The following is a 17,551-nucleotide window of genomic DNA, read 5'->3' as shown; positions in this document are numbered from 1 at the left end:
AATTCATCAAGTGACTCAGACTATAATGGGACTTATAATACCTGATACAATATCATCATCTTTTTGTTATTTTTTATGCTTTACTTCATATACTGATACCTTGCCTCGAGCCTTGTTATGCCAAGCGCATTGTCACCACACAGTTAGAGATAAGAGGAAATAAAGAGAGAATAGTTATGAACATCTGTATGTACGGCCTCCTTTGTTAGGACGTGTTGTTTCTGGATTGATGTTTCTTGTGACCAGGCCACCGGCGACATTGTAGTATAGGAGTCGTGGATCTGTGCACAGTAGCCTTGGCAGTAATGGCTGGCACACAGCGGGCGGTTAAACATTGAGGAACAGAGACAGAGGCAGCTGTGTACCAGCATGATGGGGGTGTCAGACTATTTGTCAGGACAGAATATAATGGATGGGGGGTAACAGCATGCATCCTCTGCCACTGTTCGTCATTGTGTGGGATTATTATATGTGCTTTTAGTATAGATGGCAATTGGAAGAAAGCGTTCCTACATGTTTACAATGTAGCGCAATATGACTTACATTTATGTCTGCTACAGTGTGTGACACATGAAATCTCCACGATTATCAGATTGTTCTGTAAAATAACTAACAGGACGTATTAAAGAAATAGAGGATCAAACTACACAGTAGTGTAGGAAAGCTAATAAACACCAAATATAATTTTTAACTGTTTGCCCAAATCTGTACTGTTTACACAATAAAAGATTGTGGGTTGGAGGTTCCTCTAGACCCTTCTTTAATTTACTATGAAGATGGCAAGTCAAAAATATTAGAACAATATTAATATTATTATATTACTCTGCATGGGATCTCTGATTACCTTGTATAAATTCTTCCCAGCAGGGGTTTATGATCACGTTCTATTAATTCCCCGCCCAGCAGGGGTTTCTGATCATGTTCTATTAATTCCCGCCCATCAGGAGTTTATGATCACGTTCTATTAATTCCCCGCCCAGCAGGGGTTTATGATCACGTTCTATTAATTCCCCGCCCAGCAGGGGTTTATGATCACGTTCTATTAATTCCCACCCATCAGGAGTTTATGATCACGTTCTAATAATTCCCACCCATCAGGGGTTTATGATCACGTTCTATTAATTCCCCGCCCAGCAGGGGTTTCTGATCATGTTCTATTAATTTCCGCCCATCAGGAGTTTATGATCACGTTCTATTAATTCCCCGCCCAGCAGGGGTTTATGATCACGTTCTATTAATTCCCACCCATCAGGAGTTTATGATCACGTTCTATTAATTCCCACCCATCAGGAGTTTATGATCACGTTCTATTAATTCCCCGCCCAGCAGGGGTTTATGATCACGTTCTATTATTTCCCGCCCATCAGGTGTTTATGATCAGGTTCTATTAACTCCCGCCCATCAGGAGTTTATGATCACGTTCTATTATTTCCCGCCCATCAGGTGTTTATGATCAGGTTCTATTAACTCCCGCCCAGCAGGGGTTTATGATCACGTTCTATTAACTCCTGCCCAGCAGGGGTTTATGATCACGTTCTAATAATTCCCACCCAGCAGGGGTTTATGATCACGTTCTATTAATTCCCGCCCAGCTAATATTTATGGAATTAAAGCCGTTGTGCACGCCCCTGGACCATGCGTCTAGAGGAGCTGATATTAAAAATGATCAGTTTACACTCCTGCTAATGTAGAAATGGTGATATTTGTTTTATGGTGTCCTGTAGCGTGGTTCATGTGAGCACTTTATCGTTTCATTTTCAAAAAAATGTCTCCTCCCCCCCTGTATTTCTTAAGAAATGGATCGGAAGTGAATTGGCCTATTTGCTTGTAATAGCTGTGAGCACAGGCGGTGGGGCGCAGGGGAGGACCGGGCAAGCAGACGTTGATTGGATACTTTAGGAAACAGCAGAAAGATTTGCAACTTTCCTGGAAGTGAACAGCTTTCTAAATGGGAAATTGAAGATATCTTTCAATCTATTCATTGCTCATACTGGTGGCACAGAGCAAGGGGTCCCATTATTTATTGGTAACAGCCAATCCCATTCTAGCGTTCGGTAAGTAATTCTTCTAATGTTGGTCTATTTGATAACACTCGCTGTTGTTTAAGGGGAGCTCATGGTTTATTTGAGGGGATTTGTCAAGTTGTGTTTGTTTTTTACGTCATGATATTTTCTCCTTTTTTTCGTCTCAGGGTTTTAGAGTTTAAGCTGTGTACGTGTCGGGACAGCACTACCACCAGTAAGAGAACCCATAATGCAAAATGATCTACATTAAAAAAATAAAAATTACTTAGAAAAGTTGCACACTGGAAAGGAAAGATGTATTTAGACAGAATTGAAGAATTTTTCATATGTGCAGCTAAAACCAAATTCTAACTCCATTTTCACAACAATAAATTGAAATTGGCCTTTTAAAGGGGCGCTTCAAACTGAGAATAATTTCTCTATATGTCGGACTTGTAACATTATATCTTTAAATGTCTCGCCCTGCGAGTCTGAAGATTTATTTAGTACATTATTCACACTTCTATCTCCGTGTAAACCTCAGTGATCGTGTGATGTAAGAACTTCCTTTAATGTAAATGTTTACAGAACAAACGCTGTATGCCCACGCTCGCACCCAGCAGACAAACTAACAAACATTAAATGACAATCACCGATAATCACCACTACTCAGGCGTATTATCGCTAGATCGGGTAAGGCTGACCCAGTACTGAAATGGTGAAACTGGGGATTTCACTTGTTTACTAACTTTTATTTCATTCTCTTTTCTTTATTCTCTTTTGAGCTTCCTCTTTGTGGTTTGAGCTGTTATTCTTCTCAGTTTCCCTAAATCTCTCTCTAACCTCCCCTCTGTATTTCGGCACGCTTGGTCATTATAAAATGGAATTGGTATCTAGCGTAGTAGCATCCCGTAAGACGTGGACGTGGCGGCTGTTGTATGGCGGACGCCAGATTCCTTGGCTGGAGATTACACAGTCCGGTTACTAGTAGTAATTCTGTATTATTATTATTCTGGATCAATGTTAGAACCTCCTGACATTGGATGACGGCCGGAGATGTGGGGTGTGAGCGATGCCAAGCCTGTCACTTCTGTCACCTGGCTGGTGGCATTTGTGTAACTGGAGGTAAGGCATCCAGGGCCGTTTGCAGTATGCGTTATCTTGCAGCCATTGTGCTCAGCCAGACCTGCGCGCAGCGATGAAAAAACAACCGCAGGCATGCATGACCGCCACAAACATTTAATGACAAGTGTCTTGTTCTGAACGATGTCAGGACAAAAACCTGGGACAGTGGGACTCGGCTGCATTAGCAGCTATGGCATCCCCTCTAGATTGTAAGCTCACGGGCCAGATTCTCTTCTCTTTTTGTTTCTTAATATTTATCCCTGTTGGTATAATTACCAATGTTAAGTTTGCATACATTGTAAGATGCTCTGGATAAGAAATGTTTAAATAAATAAAATGTTTATTATAGTGTGGCTCGGTATAAAGGCACCAGGCTGGATGTGTACAAATCAGCAGGAACATTACAACATCAATCCCTTTACATATCGTATAATTATTAACTCGCTGTATCCACACCTTTACCCCAATGCAGACAGTAATGCTTGTTTGGGGACTGAAATGAAAAGGGTTAGTCCAAACACTGTGTCCACTTCTGCTTTTTGAAGTAGTCGTGGTGGTAGGAGGCCTGGGTGTGCAGTGTTTCAGCTAGATTTTTGGTTTGATTACACTGACACCAGTCCATGAATAAGTGTTGCCTTCAGCATGTATATATCCCAAAAACATTGCATGAAAAGTGCTGGCCATGAAATTCGGTGATATGCCTTTAACCCCTTAAGGACACATGACATGCGTAACATGCCATGATTCCCTTCTATTCCAGAAGTCTGGTCCTTAAGGGGTTAAATGTTTTCACATTGTGAGTGCACTCGTGGTAGCAGTTGGAATCTCTATTCAGATATATTGCCCTATGATTAGTATCTCCCCTAGTGTATAATATGATATTATGCCTGTATTACATATGAAGAAAGCTTGCTGTTATTAAAGGGAAATGAACAATGTTGCATCATTTTATATTTCAGAATACAAGTCCTCTAATTGCTGTTATGAAATCCCCTGGTTAGGATGTTGCATTGAATTGCTGGTGTTAGGTCACACTTATCTCCCCAGCCAAGCAATGGGGCTGCAGGCGTTAACCCTTGCGCATGTTCTCTATAACTAGCTGGGGACAAATGTAAAACCCTGTTTTATAGTGAATGCAATGCATCCGACCTTAAAGAAATTCACATAAAGGTGCGGATTCACTAAACCGAGAAACTAAGCGATTACAAGAGATTTGAAATTCTAGGAATATTAACAAAATAAGAGAAATTCAGCAATTTAGCTGTTTCTCAATTTTTTCCCAATGACATGTTCAATCAATAGACCCCTTTGTGGTTTGGGAGCCATGGGGATAACGTGGGCATAACGTTTTACTTAAATGGCACGTTATGGGAAGAGCCATACGACACAGCACACCGCAAACAAACACCCAAATCTCTTCCAGGGTGAATTGAATTCTAGTGCGGGATGTTTGCTCAGTGTGTCTGGAATTAATAGAATAATTACATTTTTTATCAAATGCCTCAGTTCTGATATACAGAGCATTAAACAATCCAGGGAAGCATGGTTCTGTTGTTTGATGGAGAATAGTGTTTTTCAATGTTATTTGAGGGGTACTGTCATGTTTAAACACCCTGGGAGGTGACTTTCCCATGCCCACAATGCCAGTTTTTCTTTGGGGGGGCTTTGTGTATGGGATCAGACAATTTAGACATCACACGTTGCCACAGATACGAGAGACACTCTCCGAAAATGCATAATGTGAGATTTGCTACAATTCCCCATGGAATCCATCCAGGCCTCTTTCTGTTCACGCAGCTTAACCCATAGATGCCAAGAGAGCGGAGAGAGGTTTTACCAAAGAAAGGGCGGCGTACATTCACATGTATTATGCATCAGTCTTTGTGAATACTTTCCTACAGTGTCAGCAATGTTTTTACAGAAATAAACTGCAATAATTCTGGGTTAATATGGTAAATGTGAAACGGTCACCAGAAATTTAGCATTTTGTCCCAGACTTGCCATGATAAGTATGACAGATTTGGGGGGTTTATTCACTGCACACCACAAGACCAGATTTACCGTCCATGCTGCCCTATGGCCAGTGTCCTGCATGCACCCCTCAGATATAAATACTCACTATTCAATCATACCCCAAACTAGTCATATAAATGTATCCAATCTCATACTCCAAACTATGTGTGTATGTGGGTGTGTATATGTGTGTGTGTGTGTGTGTGTGTGTATATATATATAAACATAAATGTGATGTTAAGTGGGACAGGGCTGGGAGAGAATGTGTGTGTGTGTGAAGGCTGCATGTTATGTTGTATGTTTGTGGGATTGCTGATTAAGGGGTGGCATGTCTAGGGGTGACTGCTTGTTCAGAGATCTTTGATCTCCCCTCCACCTTGTGGCAAATCCGGCTATGCAACTCATCATGTGTTTTCCACTGCAACGTGTTGTTTACCGCCGTAGTGTGTTTGTTTTTTTTTTTTGTTTGTTTTTTAATGGTTACATGGGTTTTGTAATCGGATTAGGCAATTTCAATTAAAGAAACATTGTAGATTTATGATAGTATTTATTAAGTTACCAGTTCCTCCCGTGACTCGCTTGCTTGGCATGTGAATGGGTAGTGTTATAGGTTTTGAATAACATATTACATAGCAAGCAGTTATCCATATAACCCTCATTTACCTAGGATTCCCCTTATTGTAAAATGTGATGCCGTTTTGGTGGCAAATTGCTGAGAATTGCGTTGCCTCTGATGTCGCTAGGCCCAATTCTGTAAAACCTGTATTATGTCATTTTGCAGAATGAACAGACTCATGAGAAAATGTGACCACGTATTCATTTCTTGTGATACAGATAACCATTGCAAAAAAATATGCAGTTACTAAAATTTGCTCAAATATTTTCTAAGCCTAACTTACCTTTCATTAGCTGCAGACCTGGCAGCGGCATTGGCTTACGTCCTTGTTAGTGCCGGGATTGTCACCCAGCCACGGGCAGCCTGTCCACAGTGTCTGGGGTTAGAATGATTTGTAACACAAATTTGTACAAACTTTATATTGTCAGCCAGGAAGGGATTATTCCAGCTGGCTGATTGACAGCCCAGGGAGGTGGACAAACAGAAAAAATATATATTAATCTCCAGGTTTGAACATTTTTAAAATAAAAAAGACTGCAGGGACGACAAGGTATTCGCACTATAACTACTTCAATAATATTAAGTGGTTATGGTGCTGAGAGTGACTTTTTAAGGTTAGCTGAATAATCAAAAAATAGCAGTAGCACTTGTGATGTTTGTGGTCTTTGATATGTTAATTATTTGTTGCATTCTGTCTGCCTTTTACAACAACCACATACTTCGGCAGCGTTGGATGAATACTTCCTAAAACATGAAATGTACCGGATTTACTTTTTAAAGAAATGTCTATTTTGTGGCTGGGGGCCGCTGGAGTGCAGCATTTAACCAGTTTTGTCTTTCTTTTTACGTCAGGTGAGGCGCGAGAATGGCGAGCAGCGCGGTGCTGAGTGAGAATCTCCCCACATATAAACTGGTGGTGGTTGGCGATGGAGGCGTAGGTAAGAGTGCGCTCACCATACAGTTTTTCCAGAAGATCTTTGTCCCGGATTATGACCCCACCATAGAAGATTCCTATCTGAAGCACACGGAGATCGATGGGCAGTGGGCTATACTCGATGGTAAGAAAATCTCCTCTGTATTTAAGTCTTTATGTCCCATTTTAACATTGGGAAGGTAAATCAACCTCCCGTACAGCCCTGCAAACTTTGTGTATTTACACGACCTGCGTGCAAACCGTGTTCTTCGCATCTCAAGTTAAGACTTAGTAAGCGGAATGTGATATGGGCGGGGTTTATACGTAACCACACCTACATTTGTGCTTGTGGCCAGGTGTCTGGTGTGCCTTGAAGGGACTCCTGTTGCGCATGTTCCTATCTTATAACTGCTCCATCTTGTGTTCCTTGACACAGTCTATGCAGGCACAGGCAACCTTTGGCACTCCAGATGTTGTGTACTACATCCCCCATAATGCTCTTACACCCACAATGCTGGCAAAGCCTCATGGGAGGTGTAGTCCAAAACAGCTGGAGTGCCGGAGGTTGCCTATGCCTGGATTATGGAGCCTGTTCAGCTCTTCCATCGAACATAGCGTAAGTGACATAATTGGCTGAACGCTTTTCATCTACCTCCTGGTCTGAATAAGCTCACTGCAGCAGCTGCCAATCATTGGATTTGGAGAGATTTTTTTTTTTTTTTTTTCTGTGTGGTAATCTACTCCACAAATGCCATTCGGCTTCTGCATGAAGTATACATCACTCCCAACTCTTATTGGACTTCCACTACCATCACACTCAGCTAGTCAGAGGCCTTTATGGAAAATAGAATAATACACCCTCCCAATGATCACTCTTCTTATGTGTGGCTGTAACTCCATCATTACCAAATTAAATTGCAAGCTCTGTGTCCTCGTTCCCACAGCTATGTAGCGAGTGGTTTCCCTCCCACTGGTTAGGGTTTTGTTTTAGCATAAAAATATCAGAACAGATGGATCAAAACGAGTTCTTAGAGATCCAGGATCGGGTCATTGTGGCTGGTCAGGAGGTGGAGAGTGGACCTTTTAATCGAAAACGGTTTGACTGAAGAGCTTACATTCTACCTGCAGTGTAGAGTATTGCACCAATAAAAAAAGTTTAGCATTTACTGTCACAACATTTACTGTTAATTCTCATTCTTTGCAGCTTGTGCTTTGAGCTCATCCCAAACCAATATGTGACTGAGCCAGTTACGGTACTCACCTAGCTTTCTACAAGCAATGTTTAGGGTGCACTGCAAGGTTTTCTGGGAGTTGTAGTTCATTTGTCAGCTTTCTGCTGCATAACACTAATAGACCTCTTAAATTCCCAGAAACATTCCCAGGAAGGCACTGGAAGCTTTAAAGGGGCAGTGACATCGTTTCTGTTTTGGGTTTCAGTGTGTTTTAGTTGTCTTGGCACAGACAAGGCATACCATGCAAATTGATTTAACTCATCTAGACCAATGTGCGCAAACAGCATTCAAAGGAATGGCTGAGGAAGCTGAGCGGAAGCCAGCGCATGCATGGGCACATTGCTCACCTTGACATCACGTGCAACAGAGCTAAACGTGTTTCTACTTACCTCTGCTGTGCTTCTCACCCCCAGCATGCTTCTCCATAGTGTTTACTGTGAGGGATCGAGGCACTGTCACTTTAAGAGAAGCATTGGTTTATCTATAAACTGGTCTTTGTTTCTATGAGATTTGAATGGAAGCCGCACATTAGCAATTAAAGCTTTAGTTACCTTTCTCCTGCATGGTTAAAGGAATATTAATATTTAAAATGAAAACACTTACTGCTGTAGCATTGCTGGCATTTACGAAACCCTGACACTTAACTACTTCATTGCTTTTAGTCTAATACTACGTTGCCAAGAATGCATCTCGTCCAATTTACGCGTAATAGTTTCTGATTAAATCTCTATCCTGCAAATAGTGGGGTTATTTTGTTTTGTTTTTTTGTTTATTTAAAGCCGACTCCAGCTAACAGTGAGCTCTCACCAAACCCGGAAGTGATTCAGCCAGTGACCCTCAATTTCTATAGCACTGCTCATCATATGCCTGAAGCAGTACTAATGGTGGTGCCCCCCAGTAATATTCATGGTCTTGCTTTGTGAATTTAAATGGTAAAATTATCCAGGGTGAAAAGGAAGCTTTGTACAATGAGTTAATATGACCAATATTTAGTGAAAAGGTTCGATTCACTAACCGGACTTTACATAGGAAACACAGGGTCATGCGTTTAGACTAGAAGAAAGAAGATTTCGTCTAAGGCAAAGGAAAGGTTTTTTTTACTGTAAGAACAATCAGGATGTGGAATTCTCTGCCTGAAGAAGTGGTTTTATCAGAGTCTATACAGATGTTCAAACAGCTACTAGATGCATACTTGCAAAAACAGAATATTCAAGGATATAATCTTTCAATGTAGGGTAATAACTGCTTGTTCCAAGGATAAATCTGACTGCCATTCTGGGGTCAAGAAGGAATTTTTTTCCTAGCTTGTTGCAAAATTGGAAGTGCTTCAAACTGGGTTTTTTTTTCTCTTTTGGATCAACAGCAAAAAACATGTGAGGAAGGCTGAACTTGATGGACGCAAGTCTCTTTTCAGCTATGTAACTATGTAACTATGATGCTATAAAGAAGTGCAAAGCCTTCTCTAGTGTTGAAAAGGTTAACTTCTAATTACACACAGAGTATGCCGCGCCTGGCACCGGAACCGGCAGGGTTATTGGAAGCTGCTGAGAGAGGGGAAGTCTTCTGGCAGCAGTGCCGGGGTTAATTGCTTGCACATAACACTGTGGCCGTGCCAAGAATCTCTCCTTTATCTGAGCCACTCCTAAAATCTCGCCCATAGCCCAGCCGCACCCTGTCAGCCCTCGTAACCTGCGCAGACAAGTAATCTCTGCAGAAATCAAAACTTCCATCAGAAACAGACCTGGGGAAACGGGGAGTAGGGGTGCCATGGCTTTGCCAATGCACGTACTGGCACTCGTTCACTGAAGAGAATATTGTCAGGAATTCAGAGTGCACATTTTAAAACTCAGAATAGGGAAACAGATGGTTCGATGGTTCTCTTTAAATTATCTGTCCGCTATGCTTTAATTTAAGCCACTCTGGTCTTTGATTTCAAATTCACTTTGAATTCTCATTTGGTGAATAGCACTGCCTAATTCCTGGCAATGCATGCTTTAGTTAATAACAGATTATCTATCAAAAAGATCAAAATACTTAAAATATACAATTCCCTGCCTTCTAAAATCCTTTTTACACACGAGGGGAAAGAGCAGGACTTGCAGGGCAATGGTCACCTCAAAGCAATTCATTTAATATTTAATATTGAGGATTACTAGATTTAAAAAATAGTTTTGAGTTGTCCTTTGAAATATAAACATAAGGAGACTATTCTAACAGCAGAAACCAGATCTAGATTCATTTCCTAAATACAAAAGGCCCAGATGATCTGTTCAGCTCGTTCCCATCGAGGAAAATATAGGGGGAAATGCAAATATCTCTCAGATGGTAAAACAAAATCATGGAATAGTGCACGTTAATTCAATATTTTATCTGATTTACAAAGTTATTTACTGGTGAGAATTTAGAGTGGATTTCAACTTTAAGGCCAAAGTAGCCGATCTGGAAAAATTCTCCAAGAGGATTCCAGTCTCTGCTAATTTGGACTTAAATTTGGGACTCTTCTTGAATTCACCTTGAATTCTCACTTTAGTGAGTAAACCCTTTTAAAAAGAATTGACCGGGATAACAAGGACATGGCAAATATTAGGTCAAATAGCTGAAACTCGCTGTTTTGCCTGCTCAGATTTGCAATCCTTTTATAAAGTCTTTACAATTCTCGGTGAATTAGAACAAACCTCTTGGAATTTCTCTTTTTCTGATTCAGGCTGGTTTTATTTAGGAATTTAAGCAATGATAAATTATCAGAACTACTATCCGCCATTTCTGTCGGGTTAATTCACTACACATGGATTTTTTAGTGCACTAAATGAATTGGACTGAACTCCCCCACAGTCACAGTTCAATTTCAATTTGTGACATCGGAGCACATTGGAGACCCAGGTAAGGGGTAGTGTTTTGTTCCCATTACCAGGGAACATCTCACATTATAGCCCCTGCAACATGCTGTAGTGATTATGGTGCTTGAAGTTACTGTTCCCCAGTAATAGGCCATTCTGTAAAATTTAATTTGCACAGAATTTACCTTAAGTAGCCCAGAACTAGTTTCAAGCTGGCTGATGACCCCCTCAGGTGCTTCCGAGGTGGAGTTACGCCTCCAGCAGCAGACGGGTTAAACGCCGTAATGGAATCTGTATCTGTCACTGTATCTCTTCTGTGAAAGTAACGGCTCTTTATCTGTCACTGTATCTCTGCAGTGAAGATAACGGGATTGAATCTCTCACTGTATCTCTGCAGTGAAGGTAATGGAATTGTATCTCTCACTGTATCTCTGCAGTGAATGTAATGGAATCTGTATCAGTTACTGTATCTCTGCAGTGAAGGTAACGCGATTGTATTTGTCACTGTATCTGCAGTGAATGTAACGGGATTGTGTCTGTCACTGTATCTCTGCAGTGAATGTAACGGGATTGTGTCTGTCACTGTATCTCTGCAGTGAATGTAACGGGATTGTGTCTGTCACTGTATCTCTGCAGTGAATGTAACGGGATTGTGTCTGTCACTGTATCTCTGCAGTGAATGTAACGGGATTGTGTCTGTCACTGTATCTCTGCAGTGAATGTAACGGGATCTGAATTTGTCACTGTATCTCTGCAGTGTTAGACACGGCTGGACAGGAAGAATTCAGTGCCATGAGAGAGCAGTATATGAGGACCGGCGATGGCTTCCTCATCGTGTACTCCGTCACGGATAAAGCCAGCTTTGAACACGTTGATCGCTTCCACCAGCTCATCCTCCGAGTGAAAGACAGGTGAGTGCACGCAGTATGTATGCTATTGCCAATTTCCATACAAGGGCTGCAAACACTGTATATTCAGCTGGATGAAGAGATTTATTCCACCAGTGTGGAACTGGCAATGGGTGTAGTTTGTTTGTGCATTTGGCAGTTCCGTTTTGTTACTGCACCAGTCTCATGCCTCATCTTTATAAAATACTCGTTTTTCGGGGAGAGGAGGGCGACCGTGCCGATTTTAATGTGTAATATGACATTAACTGTGATAACCATTAAAGATACCCTGTCATACTTTGACTACCAGAGGAGCCATCATCGAGTTCGAGGCAAGTTCGAGGCAATGAAACAGATCTCGAGCACATGGGATTCTGTAAATATAAAGTGTGCGAAGACGGTAATGATTGTGAAGCATTGTTATCTTCGTGCAGTTAATTAAGCCCAAGTTTCTCCTGTTTGTCTTACAGAGAATCTTTTCCAATGATCCTGGTGTCTAATAAGGTCGATCTTATTCATCTCAGGAAAGTTTCCAGCGATCAGGGAAAGGAAATGGCAGCAAAGCATAATGTAAGTCACTGTAATCGAGGCTGTGAGCACAACATATCAGAGGGAAAAACTGTATTACACTGTATGGGGGGGGGGGGCAGTATTACACTGTATGGGGGGGGGGCAGTATTACACTGTATGGGGGAGGGGCCGTATTACACTGTATGGGGGAGGGGGCAGTATAACACTGTATGGGGGAGGGGCCGTATTACACTGTATGGGGGAGGGGCCGTATTACACTGTATGGGGGAGGGGCCGTATTACACTGTATGGAGGAAGGGGCCGTATTACACTGTATGGAGGGAGGGGGCAGTATTACACTGCATGGGGGAGGGGCTGTATTACACTGTATGGGGGAGGGGGCAGTATTACACTGTATGGAGGAAGGGGCCATATTACACTGTATGGGGGAGGGGGCAGTATTACACTGTATGGAGGAGGGGGCAGTATTACACTGTATAAGGCAGGGGGCAGTATTACACTGTATGGGGGAGGGGGCAGTATTACACTGTATGGGGGAGGGCCAGTATTACACTGTATGCGGCGAGGGGGCAGTATTACACTGTATGGAGGAGGGGGCAGTATTACACTGTATGGGGGAGGGGGCAGTATTACACTGTATGGGGGAGGGGGCAGTATTACACTGTATGGGGGAGGGGGCAGTATTACACTGTATGGGGGAGGGGCAGTATTACACTGTATGCGGCGAGGGGGCAGTATTACACTGTATGGGGGATGGGGCAGTATCGTACTGTATGCGGGTCGGGGCAGTATTACACTGCATGGAGGAGGGGGCAGTATTACACGGCATAGGGGAGGGGGCAGTATTATACTGCATAGGGGGAAAACCAGTATCACTCTATAGGTGGGAGCAGATTACACTGCATTGGAGGAAACCAGTATTACACTGCATTGGGGGGACCCGATTACTCCAACTAGTCCCTGCAGTGTGAGGTTTTACAGGGACTGGTTGGAGGAAGCAGTTAATGCTCTGCAGGAACTGGTTGGAAGAGGCAGTGTGATGCTCTGCAGGGACTGGTTGGAGGAGGCAGTGGGATGCTCTGCAGGAACTGGTTGGAGGAGGCAGTGGGATGCTCTGCAGGAACTGGTTGGAGGAGGCAGTGTGATGCTCTGCAGGAACTGGTTGGAGGAGGCAGTGTGATGCTCTGCAGGGACTGGTTGGAGGAGGCAGTGGGATGCTCTGCAGGGACTGGTTAAAGGAGGCAGTGTGATGCTCTGCATGGACTGGTTGGAGGAGGCAGTGTGATGCTCTGCAGGGACTGGTTGGAGGAGGCAGTGGGATGCTCTGCAGGGACTGGTTAAAGGAGGCAGTGTGATGCTCTGCAGGGACTGGTTGGAGGAGGCAGTGGGATGCTCTGCAGGGACTGGTTAAAGGAGGCAGTGGGATGCTCTGCAGGGACTGGTTGGAGGAGGCAGTGTGATGCTCTGCAGGGACTGGTTGAAGGAGGCAGTGTGATGCTCTGCAGGGACTGGTTGAAGGAGGCAGCGAGATGCTCTGCAGGGACTGGTTGAAGGAGGCAGCGAGATGCTCTGCAGGGACTGGTTGAAGGAGGCAGCGAGATGCTCTGCAGGGACTGATTGGAGGAGGCAGCACAAGATAAAACGCAGTGAATGTTGGTGTTGTAACCTGTATCCAAGATATGGCGTGTATGTGACAAACAAAAAATGATGAAAATGAAAATTTATTTTCAGATTCCTTACATTGAAACAAGTGCGAAGGACCCACCCCAGAACGTGGACAAGGCTTTCCACGACTTGGTACGAGTCATCAGGTGAGATATAACCAGTTAGCCATGTCTGTGACCGGCCCACAGTGACGTCAGACTGAAAAAAATGCTGTTTTTCTTTTCCTTCCCAATTATTCACACTGTTTTATTCCCATTGACAGGCAGCAAATTCCAGAGAAAATCCAGAAACGTAAGAGGAACACCAAGTGGCGAGGGGACCGTGGTACGGGTTCTCACAGGCTGCAATGTGTGGTCTTGTGACAGGTCGCTGGCATCTCAAAACAGACTTATGAGCATTAGTGTCACTTGTACAAGGACTGTGCCACGTCAAAAGCTACCACTAACCCAGGCTGCCTCACTGAAATGAAGGCCAGGTCCACAAAGAATGCTCCGGTCATTGATCGAGCTACACGTGCAAAAAAAACATGTTGCCATCAAGCAGGCCTTCCCTCCCCCGATGTCAAAAACTGTGGAGTCGGCAAACTTGGGTCCTCTTTTTTTCCGCAGTCTGTCTTTCCTCACACATCATCACTTTCTAGAAGACAGATGCAGCCTTTATTTGCTATTCTTATTTAACCGGGGTACATACATTTGAGGTTTTTGGGGTTTCTGTCTCAGGCCGATGGCATGAGTTAATTCAAGTTCTCCTCACTGTAGGACCCAGAGAGGATTCAGCGTTCTTTGCGGCTGCAGCATGAAAATATGAATGGTTTTCCATACTGGGAGGAAACAGCCTTTTAATCCTGCCAACCGGAAGCTCAATTTGCATTAGACGATTCCCGGCAGAACAGTTTGTTTGTTTTTCTCTTCGCGTTCCCAATCTCATGTCTTCTCCTGACCTCACACCACGTGTCTCTGTGTCTTGTAGTTTACACATTCATTGGCCACGTATCCTGTTAATTAACCTCCCAATAGGGTTCGAACAAACAGCACTTTGAAGACTTTCATACTAAGAGATCCAGTCAGTTTTTGGACATCTTCTTGCATTAGGGCATCAGAATTCCATCAACCCGTGTAGAACCAGGAGGGACATCCGTGCATTCAAAAGGCTTCTGCACTAAAGTCCTGTCCACTCCGAAAGCTGCCAGAAACGCTGCACTAGAAGCCTTGCCTCGAATACCTCCTGCTGTGCTAAGAGAACCTGGCCCTAGGACCCACTTTAATGGGGCACTCAGAGCACCCAAATGTCAAATGAAATGTGTTACGTTACCGTTAGTGCTTACAGTGCATGGGGGGAGCTTTTTATTTGTTCATGTTTTGAGGGGATTAGTAATTGATCATTTTACTCTTTGTACCCCTTCCAACCTTAGCATTTCCCTTTTTGTTTCAGAAGAGTTAACTTCCTATAGAAGAAGCTGATAATTGAACTCCCAAAAGCTTGCTGTGCCCTTACCCGCTGTTTGTGGGGGAAGGCTCAGTAAAGCCGTAGAACGTTAAAGGAGCCTAGTGATTGGCATTTTCTGGTTTAGTTAGAGCTTACTGAAGAAGCTGCACAGAATGTGTTTTGCTGCAAATGAAGGAACTTCAAATGTGAGCTTTTTTTTTTTTTTTTTATTGTTTTAAACTTGTTTTTGCATACTTTTTTTTTTTATGCATTCAAAAATAATGGGTCAACCTGGAATAGTCCATTGAATGAAACGTACGTTGAAGTTGCGCAGTCACTTTCTATATCCTTTACGGTGAGATATTCTCCGCACATACCGGACATTCTCCGCAGTGATTTCCTTACTGTTATTTCTGTAGGTTTTACATCGCGAGGAACTAACTGGTTTATACTTTTTCTTTTATTAGCTGTCTTTTAGCTTTTTATTTTCCATTTTCTTTTTTGCTTAATTAATGCTCAAAGCATGGAATAGGATAACCCATTTTTCATTTAATTTTTTTAATTTATTTTTTACCATTTGCCCTCTGTTGACCTTTTCAGTATAATATGAATTCATCATACCTGTAACTGGTTAAGAAAAAAAAACCTGATTATACAACAGTTAGTGTCATTTTTTTTAATTTTATTTTTACCACGCATTCCACCAAAGGCCTGTCTATTGCTGGGGTAATTCACTGTAAACGCGATACATTAACCCATTTTTATATCAAAGATATATTAAATCCATAAATGTATTCATTTTCATTTTGCTTTAATTTTTTTAAGCGTTTTTGGGGTTTTTTACTCCCCCCACACACACTTTTGGCCTTCCAATTACAAGATTGCAAATGAAAGCTGTTTAGACCACTTTCTGTGGCTCTCCAGCACACACGGGGTTAACACGCCCATATGTAATGAATGAGTGCTTGACTAAGAAATGGCTTCCAGCTGGCTGGCTCTCTAGACATTGTGTCAAACCCTGGAATGGGGCCAATCTGAGGCCTTGGAGGAGAAAAAAGACTTTCTATTCTTCTGTAATTTTATTTCAATCAGCTTATCAAAACAGTTTTCTAAAGATACCTGGCATTCTCAGAGGATGTTAACTGTCTGGGTGCCAGGAGGCTCAGATACCCCTCTGGTATTTAACAGTAAAAAAAAAGAAAGAAAAAAAAAGAAGAAATTATAAGGGTACAAAGGAATTTAATTTCACTGACTTTTGTGAATGTATTAACTTATTTCTAGGGGAATAAACGGTGATACATTATTTTAAAACCTCTGATCTTGTGTTTTGTCTCTGTATGGGGCTGGGGGAGCCGTATCCTGTTGGGATGGTTTATATTTCAAATAAGAGAGAGGGTGCGAGATGTGATGAAAAACTTCAGAAATATTAAGGAGTTCAAATTATGATGAAGAAGCAAATATTTTTAATTCGAAACGTTGTTGGAACAGATTTTAGTTTGTAGGCGAATGGGAGATGTTTGAGGGAAAATATGACAAAACAGTACTTTACAGGAAGTGTAGTGGATACCAGGAATAGCCTTCCAGTGGGAGCTGTAAAGGCTAACGGTAATGTGGAAAGGGTAGTAGATACCTGGAATAGCATTCCAGTGGGAGCAGTAACAGTGATATAGAAAGGGTAGTAGATACCTGGAATAGCATTCCAGTGGGAGCAGTAACAGTGATATAGAAAGGGTAGTAGATACCTGGAATAGCCTTCCAGTGGGAGCAGTAACAGTGAGGGTAGTAGATACCTGGAATAGCCTTCCAGTGGAAGCAGTAACAGTGATATAGAAAGGGTAGTAGATACCTGGAATAGCCTTCCAGTGGAAGCAGTAACAGTGATATAGAAAGGGTAGTAGATACCTGGAATAGCCTTCCAGTCGGAGCAGTAACAGTGATATAAATACCCGGAATAGCCTTCCAGTGGGAGCAGGAAGTGTGATATAGAAAGGGTAGTAGATACCTGGAATAGCCTTCCAGTCGGAGCAGTAAAGGCTAACTGTGATATAGAAAGGGTAGCAGGTCCCAGATACTGCATGTTAATGGCCAGACAGCATGGTTTACATTTTCCAGACAGTTTATTTTTTATTTCTTGTATTTTTTTTGCTAACAGAAAATTTAAAAGTTAGTAACAAATCTCATATAAAAAAAATAAAATAAATACAGAAACCATAATACATGCAACAATTGCAGATATGAGCAATTAGTAGCAGAAAGGTATGTATTCAATATTTAGTAGCATTGCTAAAACTGGCTAAAAGGTAT

At 42.3% G+C, this 17,551-nt stretch overlaps 1 protein-coding gene across 1 annotated transcript in view; it reads left to right on the top strand.

Moving 5' to 3' along the window:
- The window catches only part of MRAS (muscle RAS oncogene homolog), a 32,562-nt gene extending 16,004 nt beyond the window's left edge, over positions 1-16,558 (top strand). Inside the window, exons 2-6 of the mRNA XM_063440687.1 lie at positions 6,610-6,815; positions 11,497-11,650; positions 12,097-12,196; positions 13,889-13,968; positions 14,085-16,558. Coding sequence (XP_063296757.1) covers positions 6,623-6,815; positions 11,497-11,650; positions 12,097-12,196; positions 13,889-13,968; positions 14,085-14,184 — 627 coding nt within the window. The 5' untranslated portion in view covers positions 6,610-6,622 and the 3' untranslated portion in view covers positions 14,185-16,558. The remainder of the gene's footprint in view (positions 1-6,609; positions 6,816-11,496; positions 11,651-12,096; positions 12,197-13,888; positions 13,969-14,084) is intronic.
- Positions 16,559-17,551: the final 993 nt, after the last annotated feature.

The sequence above is a fragment of the Pelobates fuscus genome, unplaced genomic scaffold (assembly GCF_036172605.1).
Source record: "Pelobates fuscus isolate aPelFus1 unplaced genomic scaffold, aPelFus1.pri scaffold_33, whole genome shotgun sequence".
Classification (NCBI taxonomy): domain Eukaryota; kingdom Metazoa; phylum Chordata; class Amphibia; order Anura; family Pelobatidae; genus Pelobates; species Pelobates fuscus.
This window is presented reverse-complemented; position numbering and strand designations above follow the sequence as displayed.